Consider the following 22,028-nt stretch of genomic DNA (forward strand, 5'->3'; position numbering starts at 1 on the left):
AGATTCGTCTAGAGTAGATGGTGGAATTTTTCTTTATCTGAAATATACGATTTATGATTCAGGTTTAGACATCTGTGCCACTTGCCATGAACATGCCACCTGCAAACAAAGAGAAGGAAAGAAGATGTGCATTTGTAAATATGGATTTGTGGGCAATGGGAGGACTCAATGTGTTGGTAAGTTTGGTATCCTGCGTTGAGTTAAAAAGTTGAACGAATGAAGAACCAAGGTTCTATAATGTGAAAGAGTTAATGTTCTCAGGGGGAAAACATTGTTATTTTTTCTCACTGTTTTTATTACAACAATTTTGTCAACTGTATAATAAGTCTTTGTTTTAGTGTTTGGATATATCCTGTCTCTAGTGTTTCCAAGGATGTATCCTTCATGTTAGAGATCACTGAACTTGAATCTCTGAAAACTCTCTGGCCTAACACAAATTTGAAATCTGTTTCAAGTCTTGAGTTTAACTTAGCAACTCAAGTCGACATTGAGTTTCTTTATTTCTCTGGTTGTTTTGATATAAAACTACTTATATTGGTATCGTGGGGAAAAACCAAACATAATTTCCTGTTAGACTTTTTGGCTAATTGATGAAAGAAATACTGTTGCTTTGAGTCTTATGTCTACCAGACTCCATCCTCCTCATTTTTTGTGGTTATGACCTTTTGGCGTCTTGGGTGAATTAAAAGAATATAAAGACCTTTAGGCTAGAAGCATCTGAGATTCTTTTTTGCCATGAAAGTCAGACAATATCCAGGTTCAAGCCCAATTCAGAGAGAGGGCGGGTTTCACAGCAACTTGATAATAGTGAATGTTACTATAATCATAGTTTCTTCACAGCAACTTTGTTACATGCAGTAAAAAGGTTGATAGTTTTATTTATTTATTTTTTTTGAGGCTGTGGACTGACAGTGTACACAACTTTGTTGTGATTATTTTTGTGTGCTTTTTTTTCTTACTAAAAAAACACAACAACTCAGTTTTGAGTTCAAAAAGTTACAATCCTACTTCACAGATACAAGCTTCCACCATCGCACACCATTGCCGATGCTCGCGGGCTGGAGTGGTGCCTTGTTTGACTCCCTGTCTCTAGGATTCTGCCCACAGGAAGTGTGCTGCCCTGCAGTCCACGGTTCCCGAGGGAATTTGCATCACCCTTCTCCCCCTCACCAATTGCTTGCAGGGGCTTGGCAATGAAGTTGGAGTTGAGGACCATGGATAATCCTTAATCCTTTTCTGCTCCCTCCCCTAATGAGGGCCTCCTCCCAGGAAAGCTCTTACTACTCTTTGACTTCTGAAGAATACAGATTTCTCTAGATAGAAGGAGGGGGCTTTATTAATTTATTTGCTACTTACTCCTAAACACCAAACACTGCATGCACCAACACTTGGCCTGCTGAGACCACCACCCCACAGGTTACAAGTGAGGTTATACCTGTGCCAGAGGTGCTATAACATGGTGTAACATGGTTATGCCACAAGACCTAAAAATCCCAGAAGGACCTACAAACCCAGATGTCCCTTCTGGTGAAGTCTGTAGGGGAGAGACATGCCTCAAAGACAATGGCAGAAACGTTGAAGAACAGGAATGTCCCATTTTATGGTGGCTGGACTTGGGTCTGAAACCCCAAGCAGTACGTGGTCAGCCGGGCTGGATGCGGCTGGGCTCTAGCTGGTGGGCCCTCTGTGTCTGTCTGTATGTGCTCTTGCACATCTTACCACAGACAGTCTAACAGTGAGTCATGTGCCAGCTTCAATTACATTTTAACAACGGTAATACAAAAAAGAAAAAAATAAAAGGATATAAAAACCAACACCAGATTTTGGGAAGGGGACTTTTTTTTTTTTTTGTATTTTTCTGAAGTAAAAAGCAGGGAGGCAGAGACAGACTCCCGCATGCACCCGACCGGGATCCACCCGGCATGCCCTCTAAGGAGCAATGCTCTGCCCATCTGAGGTGTTGTTCCATTGCAACCAGAGCCATTCCAGTGCCTGAGGCAGAGGCCATGGAGCCATCCTCAGCGCCTGGCCCAACTTTGCTCCAATGGAGCCTTGGCTGTGGGAGGGGAAGAGAGAGACAGAGAGGAAGGAGAGGGGGAGGGGTGGAGAAGCAGATGGGCGCTTGGGAGGGGGACTTTTGAATTAGCAGGAATTGAGTGCTATTGTGAGAGGCAGTGGAACTACTTTGAGGGAACCAATGCTGTCATAAATCATCATTAAAGAACAAACAAAAACTGCAGTTCCAACCTTCTCCCTCCAACCCCCTCCCCCAAATATCTTCAAACCATCAGCTGGATAGATCAGCTCTAAGAAGATACATAAGAAATTGATCACAGGAGCTTCCCCTGATGTCGAGGTGAGGGCAGAGTTGGCAGCTATGGCCTGAGGGCCACTTTTGGCCACTGCCTGTTTTTGTAAGTAGGGTTTTATTAGAACACAACTTGCTCATATTTTTACTATTGCCCATGGCTGTTTCCAGACTCACAGAGCATGCTGAGCAGTTGTAACCACAGACTTGGATTGGCCCTTTGCAGTCAAGTTTGCTGATTCCTGGGCTGGAGGGCAGAGACAGAGGGAGATCAACATCCATTTTGTGTCTGCGGCATATCATTGAATTAAACATGCTCAGAGCAGGCTTCTGCAGACTCACTGAGCATCCCCTATCCCGGCTCCACCTCACTGGGTGACTAATATTATCCACTTGGGTCACTGACAATTAGCAGGAGCTGTTCCTGCCACAATATTAGCCCTGCTTCCCGGATGAGGCTTAAGCACTGATGCCATTGTGTTTCCTGGGTACTCAGAAGTAACAACTGTTCCAGTTAATCATTGCATGTAAAATCCTCCTCCCCTGGCTTTCATGAAAAAACAAACCAACAAACAACCCAAGAAGAATGGCTAAGCTAGGAGTCTGTTGGATATGTTCCCCCGGGCCTATGGCAAGATCTTTTCAAGAGTGGAAAAGTTTAAAAAAACAAAAAAAATCCCCTCCTCCTCAACCTCCAGGTCAGATGGATTTCCAGATGGAGATGTTGGATTCCCTTGTGGTTTCATACACACCCAGTGCGTGCCTCCGAGGGGCCCGTGTCCTATTGTCTGAGGAGTCTGGGGAAATACGTCAGAGAATGTGGACGTAGGGCAGGAGAACAGCGGGGTGTCGAGCATGGTGTGGACTGATAGCCTTTCCTGGGTGTTGTCTCAATGTATCAACAGATAAAGACGAATGCCAGTTTGGGGCCACTGTGGTCTGCGGGAACCACACATCTTGCCACAACATGCTCGGAGGCTTTTACTGCGTTTGCCTGGAAGGATACCGGGCTACAAACAACAACAAAACGTTCATTCCCAACGACGGCACCTTCTGCACAGGTACTCAAGGAGGGCTTGCAGGAATGGCAACTCGCTGACGGCAGGGCAGGGTCAGGGGTGCGGAGGAGGGAGAGGGCAGGGCCCAGACACGGTGTGATTTAAGGGAGGGACGTGCCCAGAATAATATCTGAGGGAGATTTGGACTTGGCCTGAGTATTAATTAATATTAGAGAATTATTGTTAATTGTGTCAGATGGGATAACAGTACTGTGTCATTTAGGATAATATTCTTTTTTTTTTTTGTATTTTTCCGAAGCTGGAAACGGGGAGGCAGTCAGACAGACTCCCGCATGCGCCCGACCGGGATCCACCCGGCACGCCCACCAGGGGGCGACGCTCTGCCCACCAGGGGGCGATGCTCTGCCGCAATCAGAGCCATTCTAGCGCCTGAGGCAGAGGCCACAGAACCATCCTCAGCACCCGGGCAAACTTTGCTCCAGTGGAGCCTCAGCTGCGGGAGGGGAAGAGAGAGACAGAGAGGAAGGAGAGGGGGAGGGGTGGAGAAGCAGATGGGCGCCTCTCCTGTGTGCCCTGGCCGGGAATCGAACCCGGGACTCCTACACGCCAGGCCGACACTCTACCACTGAGCCAACCGGCCAGGGCCTACGATAATATTCTTGTTTTGGGAGATGCATGCTGAAGTAACTAGGGGTGTTATGATGGCATATCTAGTGTTATTTTGTCTGTAAAGTACTATAAATGCCAATATGTGTGCAGTCACGGAAGCTTGGAGGTATGGGACTGTGGGAATTCACTGGAGTATTCTTTTTCTTGTTTGAACATTTTTATAACAACAAGGAGGGGCTGTCAGAGATGGTATGCCATCTGCAGGTTCCTGTGACTCCAAGTGGGGTGTTTGTTCTTGGGGTGACTCTGGCACTCACCAGCTCTATGGTGGTGGTATTGGCTCCAGGGGCTGGGCACTGTGGTGTTGGCTCCTGGGAGGTCAGAGTGCTGCCCCTGCAAGAGAAGGGGGCCCACCTCCCCCAGGAACAAGCTGAGCGAGGAGTGTAACTTTTCGGACCTCAGTAGCTTTGATAGTCAGGTTTCTGGGCATGCGCTGATCGAAGACAAGGAGAGCGGCAGAACCCTCCTCATTTTCAGTGGCCCCTGTGTTATCTGAGCTCTACTTATAGCATGTCATAATATCGTTCTTTGGTTTTCTTAGAAAATCTTTGAACATTAATGAAGAGGGAAGGCAGGAAGAGACTGCTGGTTCTCAGATGGGCTTGTGCAGACTTAATGACTTTGCTTAAAAGCTTTGCTGCATTTAAAGGTTTTCAGGGAAAAGAAAGGGAGAGGAGAACATGGTTTACTTTCTTACCCACCAAGAACCACGGGTTCTGATGCTGATTCATTCCCCCTCTTGACCTGTATACCAAGTAAAGCGCCCTCGGAGGCTCCATGTGATTTATTCTTGGCAAGAATGAGAACATGCCTTCAGAGAAGACATTTTATAATACCCTGTTGTTTTAGGTAACAAATTATTTACCACATGATTGCAGAAGTACAGTGTTGCAGGATTAAATTAGATGAATTTTAAAAAGAGGGTACCAATTTAAAAAAAAGCCTGACAAGATGATGGCCTGGTATTCAGCTCACTCAGTACCCATTTCTCCTGCTCTTCGGTGTGCCAAGGCTGTGCTAGGGGAAGGGGACACAGACTGACTTCAGACTGGAGTGTTCATGATAAGCAAGCTAAGGGTGCTCCCTGGAATCCAGAATCCACAGGGGCACTCATTTTGGAGGTGGGGAAGGGATTGGGGGAACTTTCTGGAGGATGTGATACCTGAAATTATCTTTTCAAGTTTGTGGGAGTTTGCCAGGAAAGACTTCTATAACTATGTCACTATAGTTTTCAAGGACGCATTCTACTTTTATAAAACTTAGAAGAACAAAAAAAATTTTATGCAAGGGTTAAATCGTTGTCAGCCTGAAAAGAAAAGAATCAATCTCCCTGGAATAAATTCCTGATCTGGACCCCGCTTCTATTTATTCCACTTCTTATAATTTTTTAGTAAGCTTTTCTTTAAAAAAAAAAGATATTATTGACATACCATAAAATTCACTCTTTTGAAATATATAGTTCAGTAGTTTTTAGTCTATTCACAAAGTTGTGCAATAATCACCATTATCACATTTTTTAAAATTTATTTATTCATTTTTAGAGAGGAGAGAGAGAGAGAGGGAGAGACAGAGACAGAGAGAGAGAGAAGGGAAGAGGAGCTGGAAGCATCAACTCTCATATGTGCCTTGACCAGGCAAGCCCAGGGTTTTGAACCGGCAACCTCAGCATTTCCAGGTCGACACTTTATCCACTGCGCCACCACAGGTCAGGCCATTATCACATTTTATAGCATCTCCATCTCCCCCTCAAAAAATAAAAAGAAGCCCCAGACCCATTGGCAATCATTCATTCACATGACTTTCCTCTTGAGAGCTGATGGATCAGTCTTCTCAATGATACTGAATTTCTTTCACAGTCATGGTTCCACAGAAACATCAGTGGCCTTTAGCTGGGGCAGAGGCTTAGCAAGTTTTGGGGTATCAGCAGTTAGCCAGTGTTTGCCTGGAACCACAGGATGTGATTCATAGTTCTTGAATTTCGAGGAATCCTGTGACCAGATGTTTCTCATACTTTGCAGAGTTCAAGTCAAGTTCAGGTTGCAGGTTGTCCCCTTGGGATGCCCCTAAGGATAGATGGGGAGTGACAGCAGGGGTCCTAGGGTAGGGGTTCCCGGTCTGGAGAACCTGCAGGTGTTCTGGCCCCCAGGGATGCCCCGAGTGAGTCCTGGCGATCACTGAAACTTTGCTATGTGCCACAACCCAGAGGAAGAAGCTCTGTGCCATTTCCAGGGTGAGGCCAAGAGTAAGTGCAGAGAAATGAGACTTTTCTGGAAAAAAGGCATGTGGCTGTCATCTCTCAATCAGCAGGGCTTTGGGAAAGAATCTGGGATGTCCATATCTTGGTGCTTGAGTAAGTAAGCAGCCATAGAAAAGTGTGGGGGATTTTAGCCTGCAGGACGACTCAGGGACACCCCTCTCACTCCCAAAGATGGGTAATGGTGCCTTAGTCAAGGCCTCTGACATTTTGGGGGTGCAGCTTTGGTAGCCATTTTTTGATTTAACATTCATGACCTGATGATCATTTCGGACCAGTACATTGTATTGCATGAAAATTATAAATCTCTTAAAACATAATATAGGTAGATATATAATACCTTTCAAATTAACTATGCAGACTTTATTATATCAATATATCTATATTGTGCTACTTAACTGACTTTTTCCCTTATCGTGTTTTTTTGCTATTGTAAGAAATGCTATAACATGCACCCTTGTACTTATATCCCTACAAATAATTATCTCCTTATTGTATATAAGGAAAATGGTTTCTGTGTCAAAGGAACACATTTTACAGTTTGATACATAGTACCAGACTGCCTTCCACAAGGTTCATAGCAATACTCTCTCTGACTATTCACTTCATGAAGGTGCTCAATTCTTCACATCCTTGCCATCTCTGGATAGTATTAATAAATGATGTAAATTCATCAGTCCTGATTTTAAATGAGTGTGTGTTTTTCTCTAATATGGCCTCATACAATCTAGACTTCTTAGCTGATTTGGGCATCTGAGGAGGGAAGGTGGCAGGAAAAAAAATAGTAAATTTACTTAACAAACTGTGAGGCAATAATTTTGGTCTCATCTTACTTTGTGGCATTAGGAGGATCTGGTTCTTAGGTGGCAATATGGAGAAAAGTTGGTGTTGAGGGCATTTTCATGAACGTGGAAGTTCCTGAATGCATTTTTCTTGTTGGGTTTATTCTTGGTCTTCACATTTTAAAGGCTTCTCAAGACAAGGGCCTATGTTTAATGGGGTATTCCATAGTAGCTTCTTTTTAAACTTTTGCCTCTTGGGACCTCTTGTTCCAGCTAAGGGTCCTCCAGATGGGTTGTTGCTTCTGTCTTGGAGCAGTCAAATCCAGTGGAACAAGCCATGTGGCCACTCTCAGGCCCCAGGGAGCATTGCTCAAGGTCTCAGTCGGGCTCAGATAGGAAGGAGTGGCTCGTGCTCCAGGGAGGTCTGAGTCAGCAGAGCAGCAAGACTCACTCCTGTGTTAGCTACCGTGCCTTGGGGACCTCCGGTCTGCCAGGCCCCGTGCTAACTGCTTTCCGTACAGTTTATTCAGTCCCCACAAAAAACTGCTATCATTAGCTTCATTTTGCAGAAGTGGTTTAGAAAGGATGAGGAACAGACATCAGTATATCTAGTAAGTAGTAGAATCAGTTCTCAGACCTGAGTCTTTTTGACTTTTAAACCCATGCTCTTAGTTGAAAGGGCTGAATACAGAACACTAGGGCCCTGGGACCAGGTCACAGGGTCCTGCTCAGTTTTGTTGCTGTCTAGTGCAACATTGTTTTGACTGCAGATAAAGTTAAATAATCCCATATATTGAATAGGACACAGGGAATTTCCCCCTTCATTAATTATGTTAATCAGGTTGCTTATGTTTTTTCTTCACAACCAAATATATATAACTTAGGAGACCCCCTGGAATTTACTAGTATGTGGAGAAGTTGTTCTGATGACCTTAGCAGGTGTGTCCAACCAAGATTCTAGAATGGGTTAAAAAAGGGATGGTTTGTGAACTTAAGATGTAACAGGGGGTTAAAAGTCAAAATCAAGTCATAACCATCTCAGTGACACCTAGTAGATATATCTACGCTTCATTAAGGCAACTGATGATATCTTTGACAGTCTCTGTGGACGGGAATTATTGATTGGATATTTATACAATTAGATTGTAATAGGAGAGACAGTGTGCCATAGTGGTTAGGCATATGGTCTCTGGAGCCAGATACCCAGCTTCCAATCCTGGCTTTCCACTACTTACCTTTGTGACTTCCGTCCAGTTAGTTACTCAGCCACTCCATGTTTCAGTTGCTTTATCTGTAAAATGTGGGTAATAATAGCATCTGCCTCATGGGGTTATTTTGAGAACTTAAATAAGATGGAAATAATCGTAATAAATAACGAGTGTTTAGAACAGTGCCTGGTATGTGCGAGGTGACGTGTAGGAATCGTTATCAACAATCCTTATTACAATGATTGTTATTGGGTAGTTGAATACACAGAGCAAACTGATTAATGACTGTGGTGACTCATACAGAGCTGGTCAGTATCTAGAAAGTCCACGTCTTTTCCATACCACCGCTGCTTAGCCACATTTTTGCCCTATCGTTATTTATGCTGCTTATTTTTAGAACGTTACTGAAAAAAACAAGCAAACCACTGACTACCCACTACCTTTTGAGGAGTCTGGAGCAGGTGGACAGGGTAGAAGATGATTTCTGTATCAAAGCTATACCTACACAGTTTACAAATTCCTCAATGGAGTAAAAAAAGTCTCAATAAGCTAAAATGATGGATCAAATCTACGGTGTTGAAATCATTTCTAAAGTCTGTCCTAGCTTGAGATTGAATTTATTTTGTTATTTTTATTCTAAGAATCCTTTCTTAACAATTGCCAACAGCATCACAATTTTATTATCAACAATTGTTTAACTCCAGGTCTCACCGGTTTCATTTCTCAACATTCTTTGTTGGGTTTTATTATGTCTTCCTCTGCCTTGACATTATTTAGTCTGATGTTTTTCACTGGCTTTGGTATTTTCTCGAAATCTTTTTCAGAAAAGAAATGTCAGTGGTATGATTTCTGAAATCATTCATGTTCTAAAAGGTCATTTCTTTGTTTAAATATAGCACGATGTTTTTCTCCATTTTCCTTAGAACTCTAAGTATTACTCCATTGCTGTCTAGCATTGAGTGTTTCAGACAAGAAGTCCTAGGTCATATGGGTTCTCTTATTTTATTTTTATTTTTTGGCAGAGACAGAGAGAGTCAGAGAGAGGGACAGATAGGGACAGAAAGACAGGAAGGGAGAGAGATGGGAAACATCAATTCTTCATTGCGGCTCCTTAGTTGTTCATTGATTGATTTCTCATATGTGCCTTGATGGGGGGGGGGGCAACAGCAGAGCGAGTGACCCCTTGCTCGAGCCAGTGACCTTGGGCTCAAGCTGGTGAGCCTTGCTCAAACCAGATGAGCGCGCACTCAAGCTGGTGACCTCGGGGTCTTGAACCTGGGTCCTTTACATCCCAGTCCAACGCTCTATCCACTGCGCCACCGCCTGGTCAGGCTCAGATGGATTCTCTAAGATTACCATTTTTCATAGATGAGTTCTCATAGATTACCATTTCTTTCTCCTGGGAGGTTTATACATTCAGAATGGGTTTCATTTTTCAATATTCATGTCTACCAGTTATAAAGGCTGTTTGGATTTGAACATATAAGCTGAGTTTTTAAAAAATATTAATTCTTATGCATTTACTCCATTCTTTTCTGCAATTCCTCTTAAACTAATACTGATGGTTGTCAAGTGGAGTGGAGGGGAGGGGATGGGATGGGAAAAAAGAATACAGAATAGTATAAAAAATATAATCTAAAAAATTAAATGGATATTACATATTTTGAATTGGTCCTCATATCATTTTTAATCTTATGTTCTATTTCATGTAATTTTTTCTATGTATTTTTGAAAATTTTGGCCCTGGCCGGTTGGCTCAGCAGTAGAGCATTGGCCTGGCGTGCGGGGGACCTGGGTTCGATTCCCAGCCAGGGCACATAGGAGAAGCGCCCATTTGCTTCTCTATGCCCCCCCTCCTTCCTCTCTGTCTCTCTCTTCCCCTCCCGCAGCCAAGGCTCCATTGGAGCAAAAGATGGCCCAGGCTCTGGGGATGGCTCCTTGGCCTCTGCCCCAGGCGCTAGAGTGGCTCTGGGCGCGGCAGAGCGACGCCCCAGAGGGGCAGAGCATCGCCCCCTGGTGGGCAGAGCGTCGCCCCTGGTGGGCGTGCTGGGTGGATCCTGGTTGGGCGCATGCGGGAGTCTGTCTGACTGTCTCTCCCCATTTCCAGCTTCAGAAAAATACAAAAAAAAACAAAAGAAAAAAAGAAAATTTTCTCAAGTTAGAATTTGCACACTTATTTTTTAGCATTGATCGACCTATTATTCAGTTCCTCTATTGATTGAGTTTTATTTTTGGCATTCATATTCTGTTTTTAATTTCTAAGATCTCACTGTTCTTCTTTTTTTTTTTCTTGATAGTTTCTTCTTAATCTTGTTGGGACTTCCAGGTCTCTTCATATGTCAAGAGTGTCTAAATGATCTATTACTATGTAACTCTACTTCCTCCCCCCAGAATTTAGTGGCTTAAGACAACGGTTTATTATTTCTCACAATTTCATGGAGAAGTAATTTTGTCACTTGTGTAGAACCACTCAGCTGGTAGCTGGGCTGTGCTGGTGGGTAAGAGAAGGCCTCTCTCATGTCAAGGCCATCAGCGGGGGCACTGTTTCTCCCCTCTGTGTTATCTCTCATCACGTGGTATCTGGATTCTGAGAGAGGGAAAGAGGAAACTGCCAGGTGTCTTCAAAGTTAGGTCCCGAGCAGGCACAGTGTTACTTCTCTCGCACTTTGTTGGCCAAAGGCGGTCCCAAAGCCAGCCCAAGGGGAGTGGAAATGGATTCCACTCTTGATGGGAGGAGTGGCATGTAAGAAAGGGAGAAGAAGGCCTATTGCCAGTCCCTTCTGAAGACAGTCTCCCACAGGGAGTTCTCAAAACTAGCTGCACTACAAGTGTAGGTTGGTCAGAGTTGATAGCTTGTGTGGGCTCCTTCAGCAGTTGCATGAATTACTGGTTCCCAAAGTACGATCAGTGAGTGATGAGGTATTCATTGGTCCAGACCAAAAAAAAAAAGAAAGAAAGAAAAAAAAAAACAAAGAAGAAGGAGAACATAGTCAATTTCAATAAAAATTTTTTTTTTATTAAGTGAGAGAAGGGGAGGCAGAGACAGACTCCTGCATGCACCTGGTCCAGGATCCACCTGGCAAGCCCACTAGGGGGCAATACTCTGCCTGTCTGGTCTGAGCAATGGAGCCATTTTTTTTAGCGCCTGAGGGGAGGCCATGGAACCATCCTCAGTGCCCCTGGGCCAACTTTTGCTGGAATCATTCAGCCATGGCTGTGGGGGTACAGCTGGGGGGGGGGAGTGGAGAAGCAGATGGTCGCCTCTCCTGTGTGCCCTAACTGGCACTCGAACCCGGGATTTCCACATGCTGGCCTGACGCTCTACCACTGAGCCACCCGGCCAGGCCCTAAAAAGATTCTGAGATTATTTCCCTCACTCTCTTATGAAAGTATGGTGTTAGTAGTTATTTTGGGGGGAAAAAGTTTTTATCTGGCAAAATAGAGCATTAGCTACCTTTTACCAGTTCTTCCAAATTAACTGGTCTTTGAAATCCCAACTCTGAAAGCAACCAGACTTTCTTCTGTCATTCTCTCCTCCATCCCCCACCCCCTCCCCCGCCATGGCTCCTGCACAAGTCCTGGGAAACATCCCACTTCACTTATGGTACTTTTTTCCTCCAAGTGAAATTGGTGTGTGTGGCTCTGATGGAATTTCGAAAGTTTGCAGTTTTGTTCTCTAAGCCAGTTTGGGGCGGCTAAGTGGCAGAGAGAATATTTTTGCGAACCCTGAATTATGTGTGTTTTCTTTTGTATCTGCTCTTGTATTTCCCCATTTATAAAATGCACCTTTTTTCGAAGAATTTGGGGTCTAAAAACTGGGTGGGTCTTCTACTACAGTGGTTGGAGATTTTTATTTTTATTTTTTATAGAAACAGAGAGTCAGAGAGAGGGATAGATAGGGACAGACAGGAACAGAGAGAGATGAGAAGCATCAATCATTAGTTTTTTCATTGTGACACCTTAGTTGTTCATTGATTGCTTTCTCATATGCCTTGACCATGGGGCTACAGCAGACTGAGTGACCCCTTGCCCGAGCCAGCGACCTTGGGTCCAAGCTGGTGAGCTTTGCTCAAACCAGATGAGCCCGCGCTCAAATTGGCGACTTTGGGGTCTCGAACCTGGGTCCTCTACATCCCAGCCTGATGCTCTATCTACTGCGCCATCGCCTGGTCAGGCTGGTTGTAGATTTTTTTTAGTTGCATTTCCCACTTTTTCTCGCTTGTTTTTGTGTTCATCGTTGAAGACAGTTGACTTGTCATTAGACACAGATGAAGACAAGCTAATGGATGGGAGTTTTGACAGTGATGAGGAGTTGCATGAATTTTATGATGAATAAAACTTGAGTTTAATAACTTTATGCAATACTTTTTTTCAAATTTCGGGCCCCAAAATTAAGGTGCGTCTTATACATGGGAGCATCTTATACATGAGGAAATATGGTACTTCTCATAATCCTCAGTCCAGGGTAAAAGTCTGCCAAGAAACATGTCTTTTCCTTCTTGAAGCCAGTGTTAAGCCCTTGTTATCTTGGTAAAATTAGTGAGACCCTTCTGAATGATCCTCTTACTACCTGTCTTACTAGCCTATGTTCATTTTTGAAAATATTTTCTTACTCTTGTCTAAATTGTTTTGTGAGTTCTTCAGGTATTTTTAGTATGAGGTTGAGGCTATCAGTCTATTTTATAGTAATTGAATTTATTTTTTTGGTTCATTGTATTTGGTGTCCAAGAGTTGGTGATAGTTATTGGTTTTTATAAATTCCTAGAAAAAGGTCACAAGTACTTACTGAGGACCTCTTAGTGAAGGATATATGGGAAGACCCCTTAAGGACTAAAATAAATACAATTATAAACAAATGCATTTGTTTGTAAGTGCAGACTGAGAAGATGAAAAATGGTTGTCACAATGTTGCCGCCCACCTTTTCCTCTTTTTTTCCCTTTTGTCTCCCTCTTGTATTTGGGATGGATCTCAAGACATAGATGAGTGTGAGGATTCTGGCCTGTGTGGGCAAGGAGGACGGTGTGTGAACACTCACGGGAGCTTTGAGTGCTACTGTATGGATGGACACATGCCAAAGAGTGGGCCCGAGCCTTTCCACCCGACCAGAGATGCTACGTCATGCACAGGTGGGTTCCTGCCGAAGACGCAGCGTCGGAAAGTGAGTTTCTGTTGGTGGTAACCTTCCCCGGTTCTGAGCCCGAGTCTGTGGGTCTGTGTTGGGGATGTAGGGGGAGATTATCCATTCCTTTGCATATTTCTACAATCTGTGTATAAGCAAATAACAACATAATCAAGATAGAAGGGGTTATATTAAAAAGATAAAATTAGTGAACTTTGAGGATTTCTAACAGTTAATAGACATTCTAATGTTAACCATTATGTTAGCTTGTAAATACACCTGATCTGGTAAGGACCAGCATCTCAAAAGTGCCTTTGAAAATTATAAAGGCATATATATCTTAAGGTATTTTGAAGTTCGAATTTTTCACTCCATTGGACTAGGCTTCATATAGTATAAGTTAGTGAGGATGGATTGCCAAATTCTTTCAGCTTTGTGTATATATAGATGCTGTTACCTATGGAAGGTCAGAAGATGGACTAGAAATAATCATTGGATATGTGCCCAAAAGTCATGTGGAAATGAACCAGCTTATTTAAAATACAGCTGGCATCTTCATGTAAAGGGAAGGGGAATGAGGTAGAGATAGAGATTATGAATTTTGAAAATTCATTTTCTCATAGTAATGCATTTGACATTCATTTATTTTCAGAAATAGACTGTGGCACCCCTCCTGAAGTCCCAGATGCCTATGTCATGGGAAACTATACCTCCAGGCTTGGCAGCCAGGTTCGTTATGCATGCAAAGAAGGATTTTTCAGTGGCCCAGAAGATACAGTTTCAAGTTGCACAACCTTGGGCACATGGGAGTCCCCAAAATTCAGTTGTCAAGGTGAGTTTTCATAAGGTTCTGGTTCACAGCTTATCCCGTGTTGAGATTTTCATATTTCCCTCTTAAATTTCTCTTTGATGTGGTACATGAATTAAATAAACCCAATAAAACCCCATATTTTTTCTTACAGGTTTCAGTTGATTCTTTTGGGGTTTTTTTTAGGAATAACACTGTAGCCTCTGCAAATAATGATAATTCCATCTTTAATTCTTCTACATTTATAAAAGTTATTCTTTCTCTCGATTGACAACTTGGCTAGTGTTTGCAGAACAATATTTTATTTTATTTTAAGACAAAATTTTACACAGCAGTGGCCCTGGCTCAGCGGTAGAGCGTCGGCCTGGCGTGCAGGGGACCCGGGTTTGATTCTGGCCAGGGCACATAGGAGAAGTGCCCATTTGCTTCTCCACCCCCACCCCCTCCTTCCTCTCTGTCTCTCTCTTCCCCTCCTGCAGCCAAGGCTCCATTGGAGCAAAGATGGCCCGGGCGCTGGGGATGGCTCCTTGGCCTCTGCCCCAGGCGCTAGAGTGGCTCTGGGCGCGGCAGAGCGACGCCCTGGAGGGGCAGAGCATCGCCCCCTGGTGGGCAGAGTGTTGCCCCTGGTGGGCGTGCCTGGTGGATCCCGGTTGGGCGCATGCGGGAGTCTGTCTGACTGTCTCTCCCCGTTTCCAGCTTCAGAGAAAAAAAAAAAAATTTACACAGCAGTGTGGACTTTGAATAGTCTTTTCTTATCCCTGACTCTCATGGTGATAGGTTCAGTGTTTTATTATTCATTCATGATCTTGGCTTTTGATGTGTTATGTTTCTACTCTATTCTTATGTTCACTGAAATAGCCCTGGGTGCCAGGGGCTGTTCTAAGCACTTTATCTACATATTGACTTATTCAGTCCTTACAGTATTCTCATGAGTATGTCCTATTATCACAATTTTACAGATGAGAGACCTGAGGCACACAGAAGTTAAGTTGTTCAGGTCATACAAATAGCGGTTCAGGTGAAATTTGAAACCAGGAAGTATATAGGTTCCAAGTGTATTTTTTTATGATACATGATCTTTATTACATTGCATGCCTACCACCCAAAGTCAGATCATCTTCTGTTACCATAGATTTGGTCCCCTTTGCCCTTTGCTACTGGTCCCTTCCCTCTGGTACCCACCATACTGTTGTCTGTGCTTATGAATTTCAATTTTATATCCCACATATGCATGAAATCATATGGTTCTTAGTTTTTTCTGACTGATTTGTTATGCTTAGGATAATATTCTCCAGATCCATTCACACTGTGGCGAATGGCAGTATTTCATCTTTTATAGCTGAGTAGTATTCCACTGCATATATGTACCACATCCTCTTTATCCAGTCCTCCATTGAAGGACATTTTGGATGTCTCCATGTCTTGGCCATTTGGTTTGTTTTCTACTTTCATCTTTCACTTCATCTGTTACCATATTTACTAGTTTTTGGCTATATACACATAAACTTAAGGACGCAGCCTATTTTACTAGGATTTTTTAAAATCAGAAATGTTAATTTTTTACGTGTCTTTTAGGCATGTACTAAGATGATTCCATGTATTTTTTTCTCCTTTTAACCAGTCATATGGTGGGTTATATTATTAGATTTCTTGATAATGATCAAGAATAACTTCTGGAATGGATTTTTCTGTTTTTTGGGGGAGGGTGTTTTTTTTTTAATGCAGATTATATTTGCTAAATTTTACTTAGAATTTTCGCATTAATATTTATCCTTTTTTTAAAAAAATTATTTATTTATTTTGTGACAGAGACAGAGTGGAAGGGAGAGAGATAAGAAGCATCAATTCTTTGTTGTGGCACCTTAGTTTCTCAGTGATCACTTCCTCATATGTGCCTTGACTGGGGGGCTACAGCAGACCGAGTGACCCATTGCTCAAGCGGGGGGGGGGGGCTATAGCAGACCGAGTGACCCCTTGCTCAAGCGGGGGGGGGGGCTATAGCAGACCGAGTGACCCCTTGCTCAAGCCAGCAACCTTGGGTTCAAGCTGGTGAGCCTTGCTCAAATCAGATGAGCCCGCACTCAAACTGGCAACATCGGGGTCTTGAACCAGGATCCTCTGCATCCCAGTCCAATGCTCTATCCACTGCACTACCGCCTGGTCAGGCCGCATTGATATTTATAAACGAGTTTGGTTTATTTTATTTTCTTTGCCATTTTTATGGGCTTGGTATCAGTGTTATTCTGAATTAAAAAAAAAGAATGTTAAAGAATTTATTTCTCTCTTTTTTTTGGAATACTGTAAATAGAATTTTAAAAGGTTTGAGAGATTTCATCTGGAAAACTACTTGGATGTGGCACTTTTGGAGATGTAGCCAAATTTTTTTCTAATTGAAAAAATTTATACTTATGGTCTATTCAAGTTTTTTTAATCCTTTTTGGTATCCATTTTGACAATTTACATATTCCTAGAAAATCATCTATTTTATCCAAATTTCCAAATTTATTAGAAGTATAAAGCATTCATGCTTTTAAGTTCTCTGTAGTTATATTTGTTTATAATTGTTTATAATAGGGAAATATTGACAATACCAGATGCCTATCAATAGATTATTAGTTAAATAAATCATGGCATTTACATAAAATAGAATAGTATATCACCAATGAAAATTATGTTGGAAAAGAATATTTATCGACATAGGTAAGTATTAATAGTATATTGCTCAGTTGCAGACTGTATGAATAGTGTCATTTTTTTGAAAGAGTTCATATATGCTTATGAAAAAGTTTAAAAGGCTATACAGCGAAAGGTTAACAATAGTCATTGCCACTGGGGTGATGATTTTTATGTTTTATATACTTCTGTATTGAAGGAATTTTTAACATATAACAAACCTGTTTCCATTTTGAAAAAAGGAAAAAAAAAAGCTCAGTTTTCTTTGACTTCATCACGTAACTAAGGAGCCTCCGTGCTGTGCTTGGCTGAGTTAATCCGTTTGCTATTCTGATTGGTGATTTCAGGCTCTAAACACATTTTAATAATTATCATCCTGGGGGATAAGAAATTCTAAAAGTGTATTTTAGTTCTAACAATGGATCAATTAAAATGCAGAAATTATATTAAATTCTATCATAATGCATATCAAAGAACTCCCTAAGGATTTATATAGGAAATCCTATATAAAACAATTTATATTACTTTGAAAATTGGATTTCCATCTGGATTATTGGACTGAGAATGGAGAAGGTTAGAGAATGCCTGTTACATTCCCGAGAGAACTGTTATTTAGAAGACTTACTTCTTTTTCCCCTCCTCTAATAACTGCTCTCTGCCTGCTGGTACCCTCCTCCTCCTCCCCGTGCCACCACATGGCCACTGCTTCTGAGGGCTGTGCTCGCTCCTTTCTGAGCACACCCCTTCTTACTTATCCTGCAGTCTTCTTTGGGCCTCCACAATCTGGGCCCTGTGCCAGCCCGCACTGTATTTTTAGCTCAGAGCTATAAAGCCACAGGAACTGGGGATTCCACTAAGAAGGCGAGCAGACTGAAGGCAGAAGCCGTGGAGAAGTGGGTACTTATGAAGGGCCTGGCTGTGAGTTTCAGATGGCAGCTTTAGTGTCTGAGAATGAATTTCCCCATCAGAGCAGCGGGTGGATCTGTTGTTCGTGTTCTTCCAATTCCTGTGTCCCTGGTGGCTCTGCTGCCTTGGCAGGGGGGCCTGTGACATGGGTCCTTCATCCAGGTGGGCCTCAAAGCTGGAAGGGATGTAAGACCCCACTTCTGATATAGGTCGGACTTTATAGAAATGTCAATCACCCATTTCCATCAACCCTCTGGAAAAGATGTATCTCTACCTTATATCTCCTATTATTTTGTTATTGTTGCATTTGTTTAAATTTTCAAAAAAGATGGCCCTGGCTGGTTTGCTCAGTGGTAGCGTTGGCCCAGTGTGTGGATGTCACGGGTTCAATTCCCAGTCAGGGAACACAGGGGAAGCGACCATCTGCTTCTCTCCCCCTCCCCCCCTCTCTTCTCTTTCTCTTCCACTCTTCCCCTCCCCTTCTGTAGCCATGGCTCGATTCGAGTGAGTTGGCCCTGGACGCTGAGGATGGCTCTATGGCCTCCAACTCAGGAGCTAAGAAAAGCTCAGTGGTGAGCAACAGAGCAATGTCCCAGATGGATTGAGCATCTTCCCCAAGTGGGCTTGCTGGGTGGATCCTGGTCTGAGCTCATGTGGGAGTCTGTCTCTCTGCCTCCCTTCCTCTCACTGAATAACAACAAAATTTATTTTCAGAAAAGATGTACAATTCAGTGGCATTAAGTATATTACTAGTGCTGTACAACCATCACCAGTATGCATTTCCAGAATGGTTTCGCCATCCTCAACAGAAACTCTGTGCCCGTTAAGTAATAACTCACAATTCCTGCCTCTCTCTGGCCCCTGGTAACTTCTATTCTACTTCCTGTCTCCATGAATTGGTATTCTCGGTATCTCATATAAGTGGGCTCATATAATATATGTCTTTTCTATGTCTGGTTTATTTGACTTAACATAATGTCTTCAAGGTTCATCCATGGTGTAGCATGTGTCAGAACTTCATTCCTTTTTAAGGCTGAATAATATCCTATTATGTGTATAGACCACAGTCTCCCTACTCTTGGTGTCCTTCTCATCTTTCAGTTTTCAGCTTAAATGTCACCTCTGGCCTGACCAGGTGTGACACCTTTATCCTGCACCAGGTGCAGTGGATAAAGCGTCGTACTGGGATGCAGAGGACCCAGCTTCGAAACCCGGATGTCGCCAGCTTGAGCACAGGCTCATCTGATTTGAGCACAACTCACCAGCTTAAACCCAAGGTTGCTGGCTTGAGCAAGGGGTCCCTCAGTCTGCTGTAGCCCCCTGGTTAAGGCACATATGAGAAAGCAATCAATGAACAACTAAGGTGCAGCAACGAAGAACTGATGCTTCTCATCTCTCTCCTTTTTCTTTTAAAAAAAATTAATTTTAATGGGGTGACATTAACAAATCAGGGTACATATGTTCAAAGAAAACATCTCCAAGTTATTTTGTCATTTAATTATGTTGCATACTCATCTCCCTTCCTTTCTGTCTGTCCCCATCTATCCCTCTCTCTGTCTCTGTGTCACACACACACACACACACACACACACACACACACACACACACACAAATGCCACCTCTGACATTATTCTCTTTCTTAGTACCCGATATGTAAGTATATTATAATTGTTTTTGTGGTTTATATCAGTCTCCCGTGCGGGACTGCACATCTGGGAGCTCAGTGACCATGCAGTCCTTCCAGCATGATCTGTCCAGCCTGACACAGAGCCTGGCACACCTAAGGCCTGTGGATGCGTCCTGCCCCCCTGCCCCAAGATGATGCAGATAGAGGCACACATTGTGGTATTGGCTCTTGAAACGCTGCGCATGAGCTACTGCCCCAGCTTATCCCGTGGTTGAGCTTGCTGAAACCCTGGCCCCTCTTTTGTTTCATGTCTCAGGTTTCGTGTCTTTTGTGATTCCACACCTTACTTTGTCCCTGAACCTTCATGCTTGCGTCTCACTTGGCATTGACAAACCTTGAACAGAGCCTTGGGGCTGACCCCTGGTTTCCCCCACATTTATGCCTGTGGCCCTCCCTGGGGAGGCAGAGTCCCTCCTTCGATCTAGTGAGCAAGAGTGGGACATGGTTTCTAAGACCACTCCTAGCACAGCCTGATTCTCCAGAGGTGTCCAGCACTTTAATGTTTATAAGATTTTCATAAATATTGTCTCATTTGACCTTTAGAAATGCCTCCTGAGCTAGTTAATAGGTTTGTATTATTTCCTGTTTCACAAATATTCTGTTTACAACTAATAATGAATATTATTTCCCATTAAGAACCAGGGTAAGGATGTGACTTACCTTATGTCACTAGTTTGGGTATCAAGATGAGAACCCAAAGCACTTTCCTGGAAGGCAAACTGCATGTGGAAGCAGCCCCGGTGAGCCCTGGAGATGGAGGCAATGATGAAAGCTGGAGGGCCTGGGAGGAGGGGGCCGATGTGGCTTCCTGCACCGTGTGCTCTGGGCCCTCCCAGAAAGGTGTTTGCCACAACAGAGTCAACTCTTCGTTTTCAGATTTTCTTACTGGAGCCCAGTGTCATCTCTACAAAGTTGAGAAGAGTTTTAAAAAATTTTGACACAATTTGGAACACAAATTAGTGCATTCGGGGGAGCGGCGGCAGGTTGGTTCCTTGCACTGCTCTCTCCAAGTGTAGTGAGGTGGAGAGGATTCTGAGACCGTGTCTGGGCTGCGGCCCACTCACGATGCCCACCGTGGGTGAGGCCCGACGGAGTGGCGGCGCACTGATCTTAGGTTTTACTTATCTGGGGTTTTTCTTCTGTGTTCCAAGTACAGTAATGGGAAGTTTTCCTCATTTGAAATACACTGCTCACAAAAATTAGGGGATTATTTTGAAATTACTATAAAGCGATAAAAATATTCCCTAATTTTTGTGAGCAGTATAGATTTTCCTGGCACCGTACTATATCGCGATCTTTTAAAACAAAACAAAAAACCCCCCACAAATCTGTATTGATTTACTTGTTATATGCAACAAGTCTCGTGGGTTACACTTTTGCCAAGTAAATGCCATTAAAATATGTCATTTGCAAATGGTTAGAGTCACTTGAATGTACAAAATGAACGATGATGTTGGTTATAAGACGATGAGAAAGACTTGCGTGAATTTGGGCTGAGCCAGTTACTAGTTATGTACCTACCTCTAAACTTCTCTAAACTCCAGCTTCCTTTTGCAGAAGGGGGTAAAATTGTTTTCATCTCACGAAGGTTTATATGCACGGCACCTATGTTGCCTGATGCCAAGCAGTTGCTGAATTAGTGCTTGCTATCATAGTAAGGGGTCCTCATCAAGCGGGGAGTGGCAGGCAGGTCCTGTTTCTATCAAAAATTTAAGATCTTTCTGAAATTTCCTCCCATAAAGGGGGAAGGTAAAAAATTCTTCAACTTTCACTTTTCCTAATATATTGAGTTTTGGTTTAAATATTCTATTTACAACTAGAAGATGAAAATGAAGAATTTTAATGCTTTTACTATTTTTTAAAAAAAGGAGATTTGTATGCAGCTCACATGTCAAAACTCATTATCACCTCTAAGATGCAAGATCCTCACAAGCTATGTGCTGATAAGCTTTTTTTTTTTCTTTCTAGCACTTATGTGGTTTTTTTTTTACCTACCCTATCACCTTCTTAGCGGTTACTGAACTGTTTCATTCTAGTTGTTTCCATACTAGATACTATTTGTTGACAATAAATGTTATGTGTAATGAAAATTTTTCTTTTTTCTCCAAAGAGCTTTCTCTATCTGAAGGAAATGTCCTGTTAGTTGAGGTTGGAACCTGTGGCAGAGTTTAGAATACAAAGTACATCGAAAAATACTTTTTTTCCTTTCACTGCCTAAGGCAAGTGGACTTTTAGACACTAATGAGCTCATTAGCTTAGTTTCAGCAGTTAATAAGCTACTCTTGAGGATGTGCTGTGTGACATACTAAAGTCTCTCCATTTTCCTTTGATGGTTATGATAATATTTTCTAAATTCAAGTTGCCACAGATTGAGATGTGAGATTCCAGCCCCCAACATTGATGGTAATGATGATGTAATTCAGTGCCCAAGTGATCCCGGAACGAAGGTCAAACTATATTCAACTAAATTTGGAACATGCCATAAAATGCATGAGACTTTGTCATAAAGTCACATTTGGACACTGTTCCTTAGGCCATATTTTTGCATATAGACATCACAAAGGTTCATAATAATATTAATTACTCACATGATT

General features: G+C 42.7%; 1 protein-coding gene across 5 annotated transcripts in view; it reads left to right on the forward strand.

Annotated features, from left to right (window-relative positions):
• The window catches only part of SUSD1 (sushi domain containing 1), a 115,606-nt gene that overhangs the window by 13,452 nt on the left and 80,126 nt on the right, over nucleotides 1-22,028 (forward strand). For 4 of the 5 annotated variants that reach the window (XR_010729045.1, XM_066256508.1, XM_066256511.1 and 1 more), the window contains exons 2-5: nucleotides 63-176; nucleotides 3,214-3,369; nucleotides 13,215-13,367; nucleotides 14,013-14,192. Coding sequence is in view for 4 of the 5 variants with exons in the window: in XM_066256508.1 (XP_066112605.1) it covers nucleotides 63-176; nucleotides 3,214-3,369; nucleotides 13,215-13,367; nucleotides 14,013-14,192 (603 nt within the window). In the remaining variant the exon portion in view is untranslated. The remainder of the gene's footprint in view (nucleotides 1-62; nucleotides 177-3,213; nucleotides 3,370-13,214; nucleotides 13,368-14,012; nucleotides 14,193-22,028) is intronic. The other variant, XM_066256509.1, reaches the window with a different exon arrangement.

Source organism: Saccopteryx bilineata, chromosome 2 (genome assembly GCF_036850765.1).
Source record: "Saccopteryx bilineata isolate mSacBil1 chromosome 2, mSacBil1_pri_phased_curated, whole genome shotgun sequence".
NCBI lineage: Eukaryota > Metazoa > Chordata > Mammalia > Chiroptera > Emballonuridae > Saccopteryx > Saccopteryx bilineata.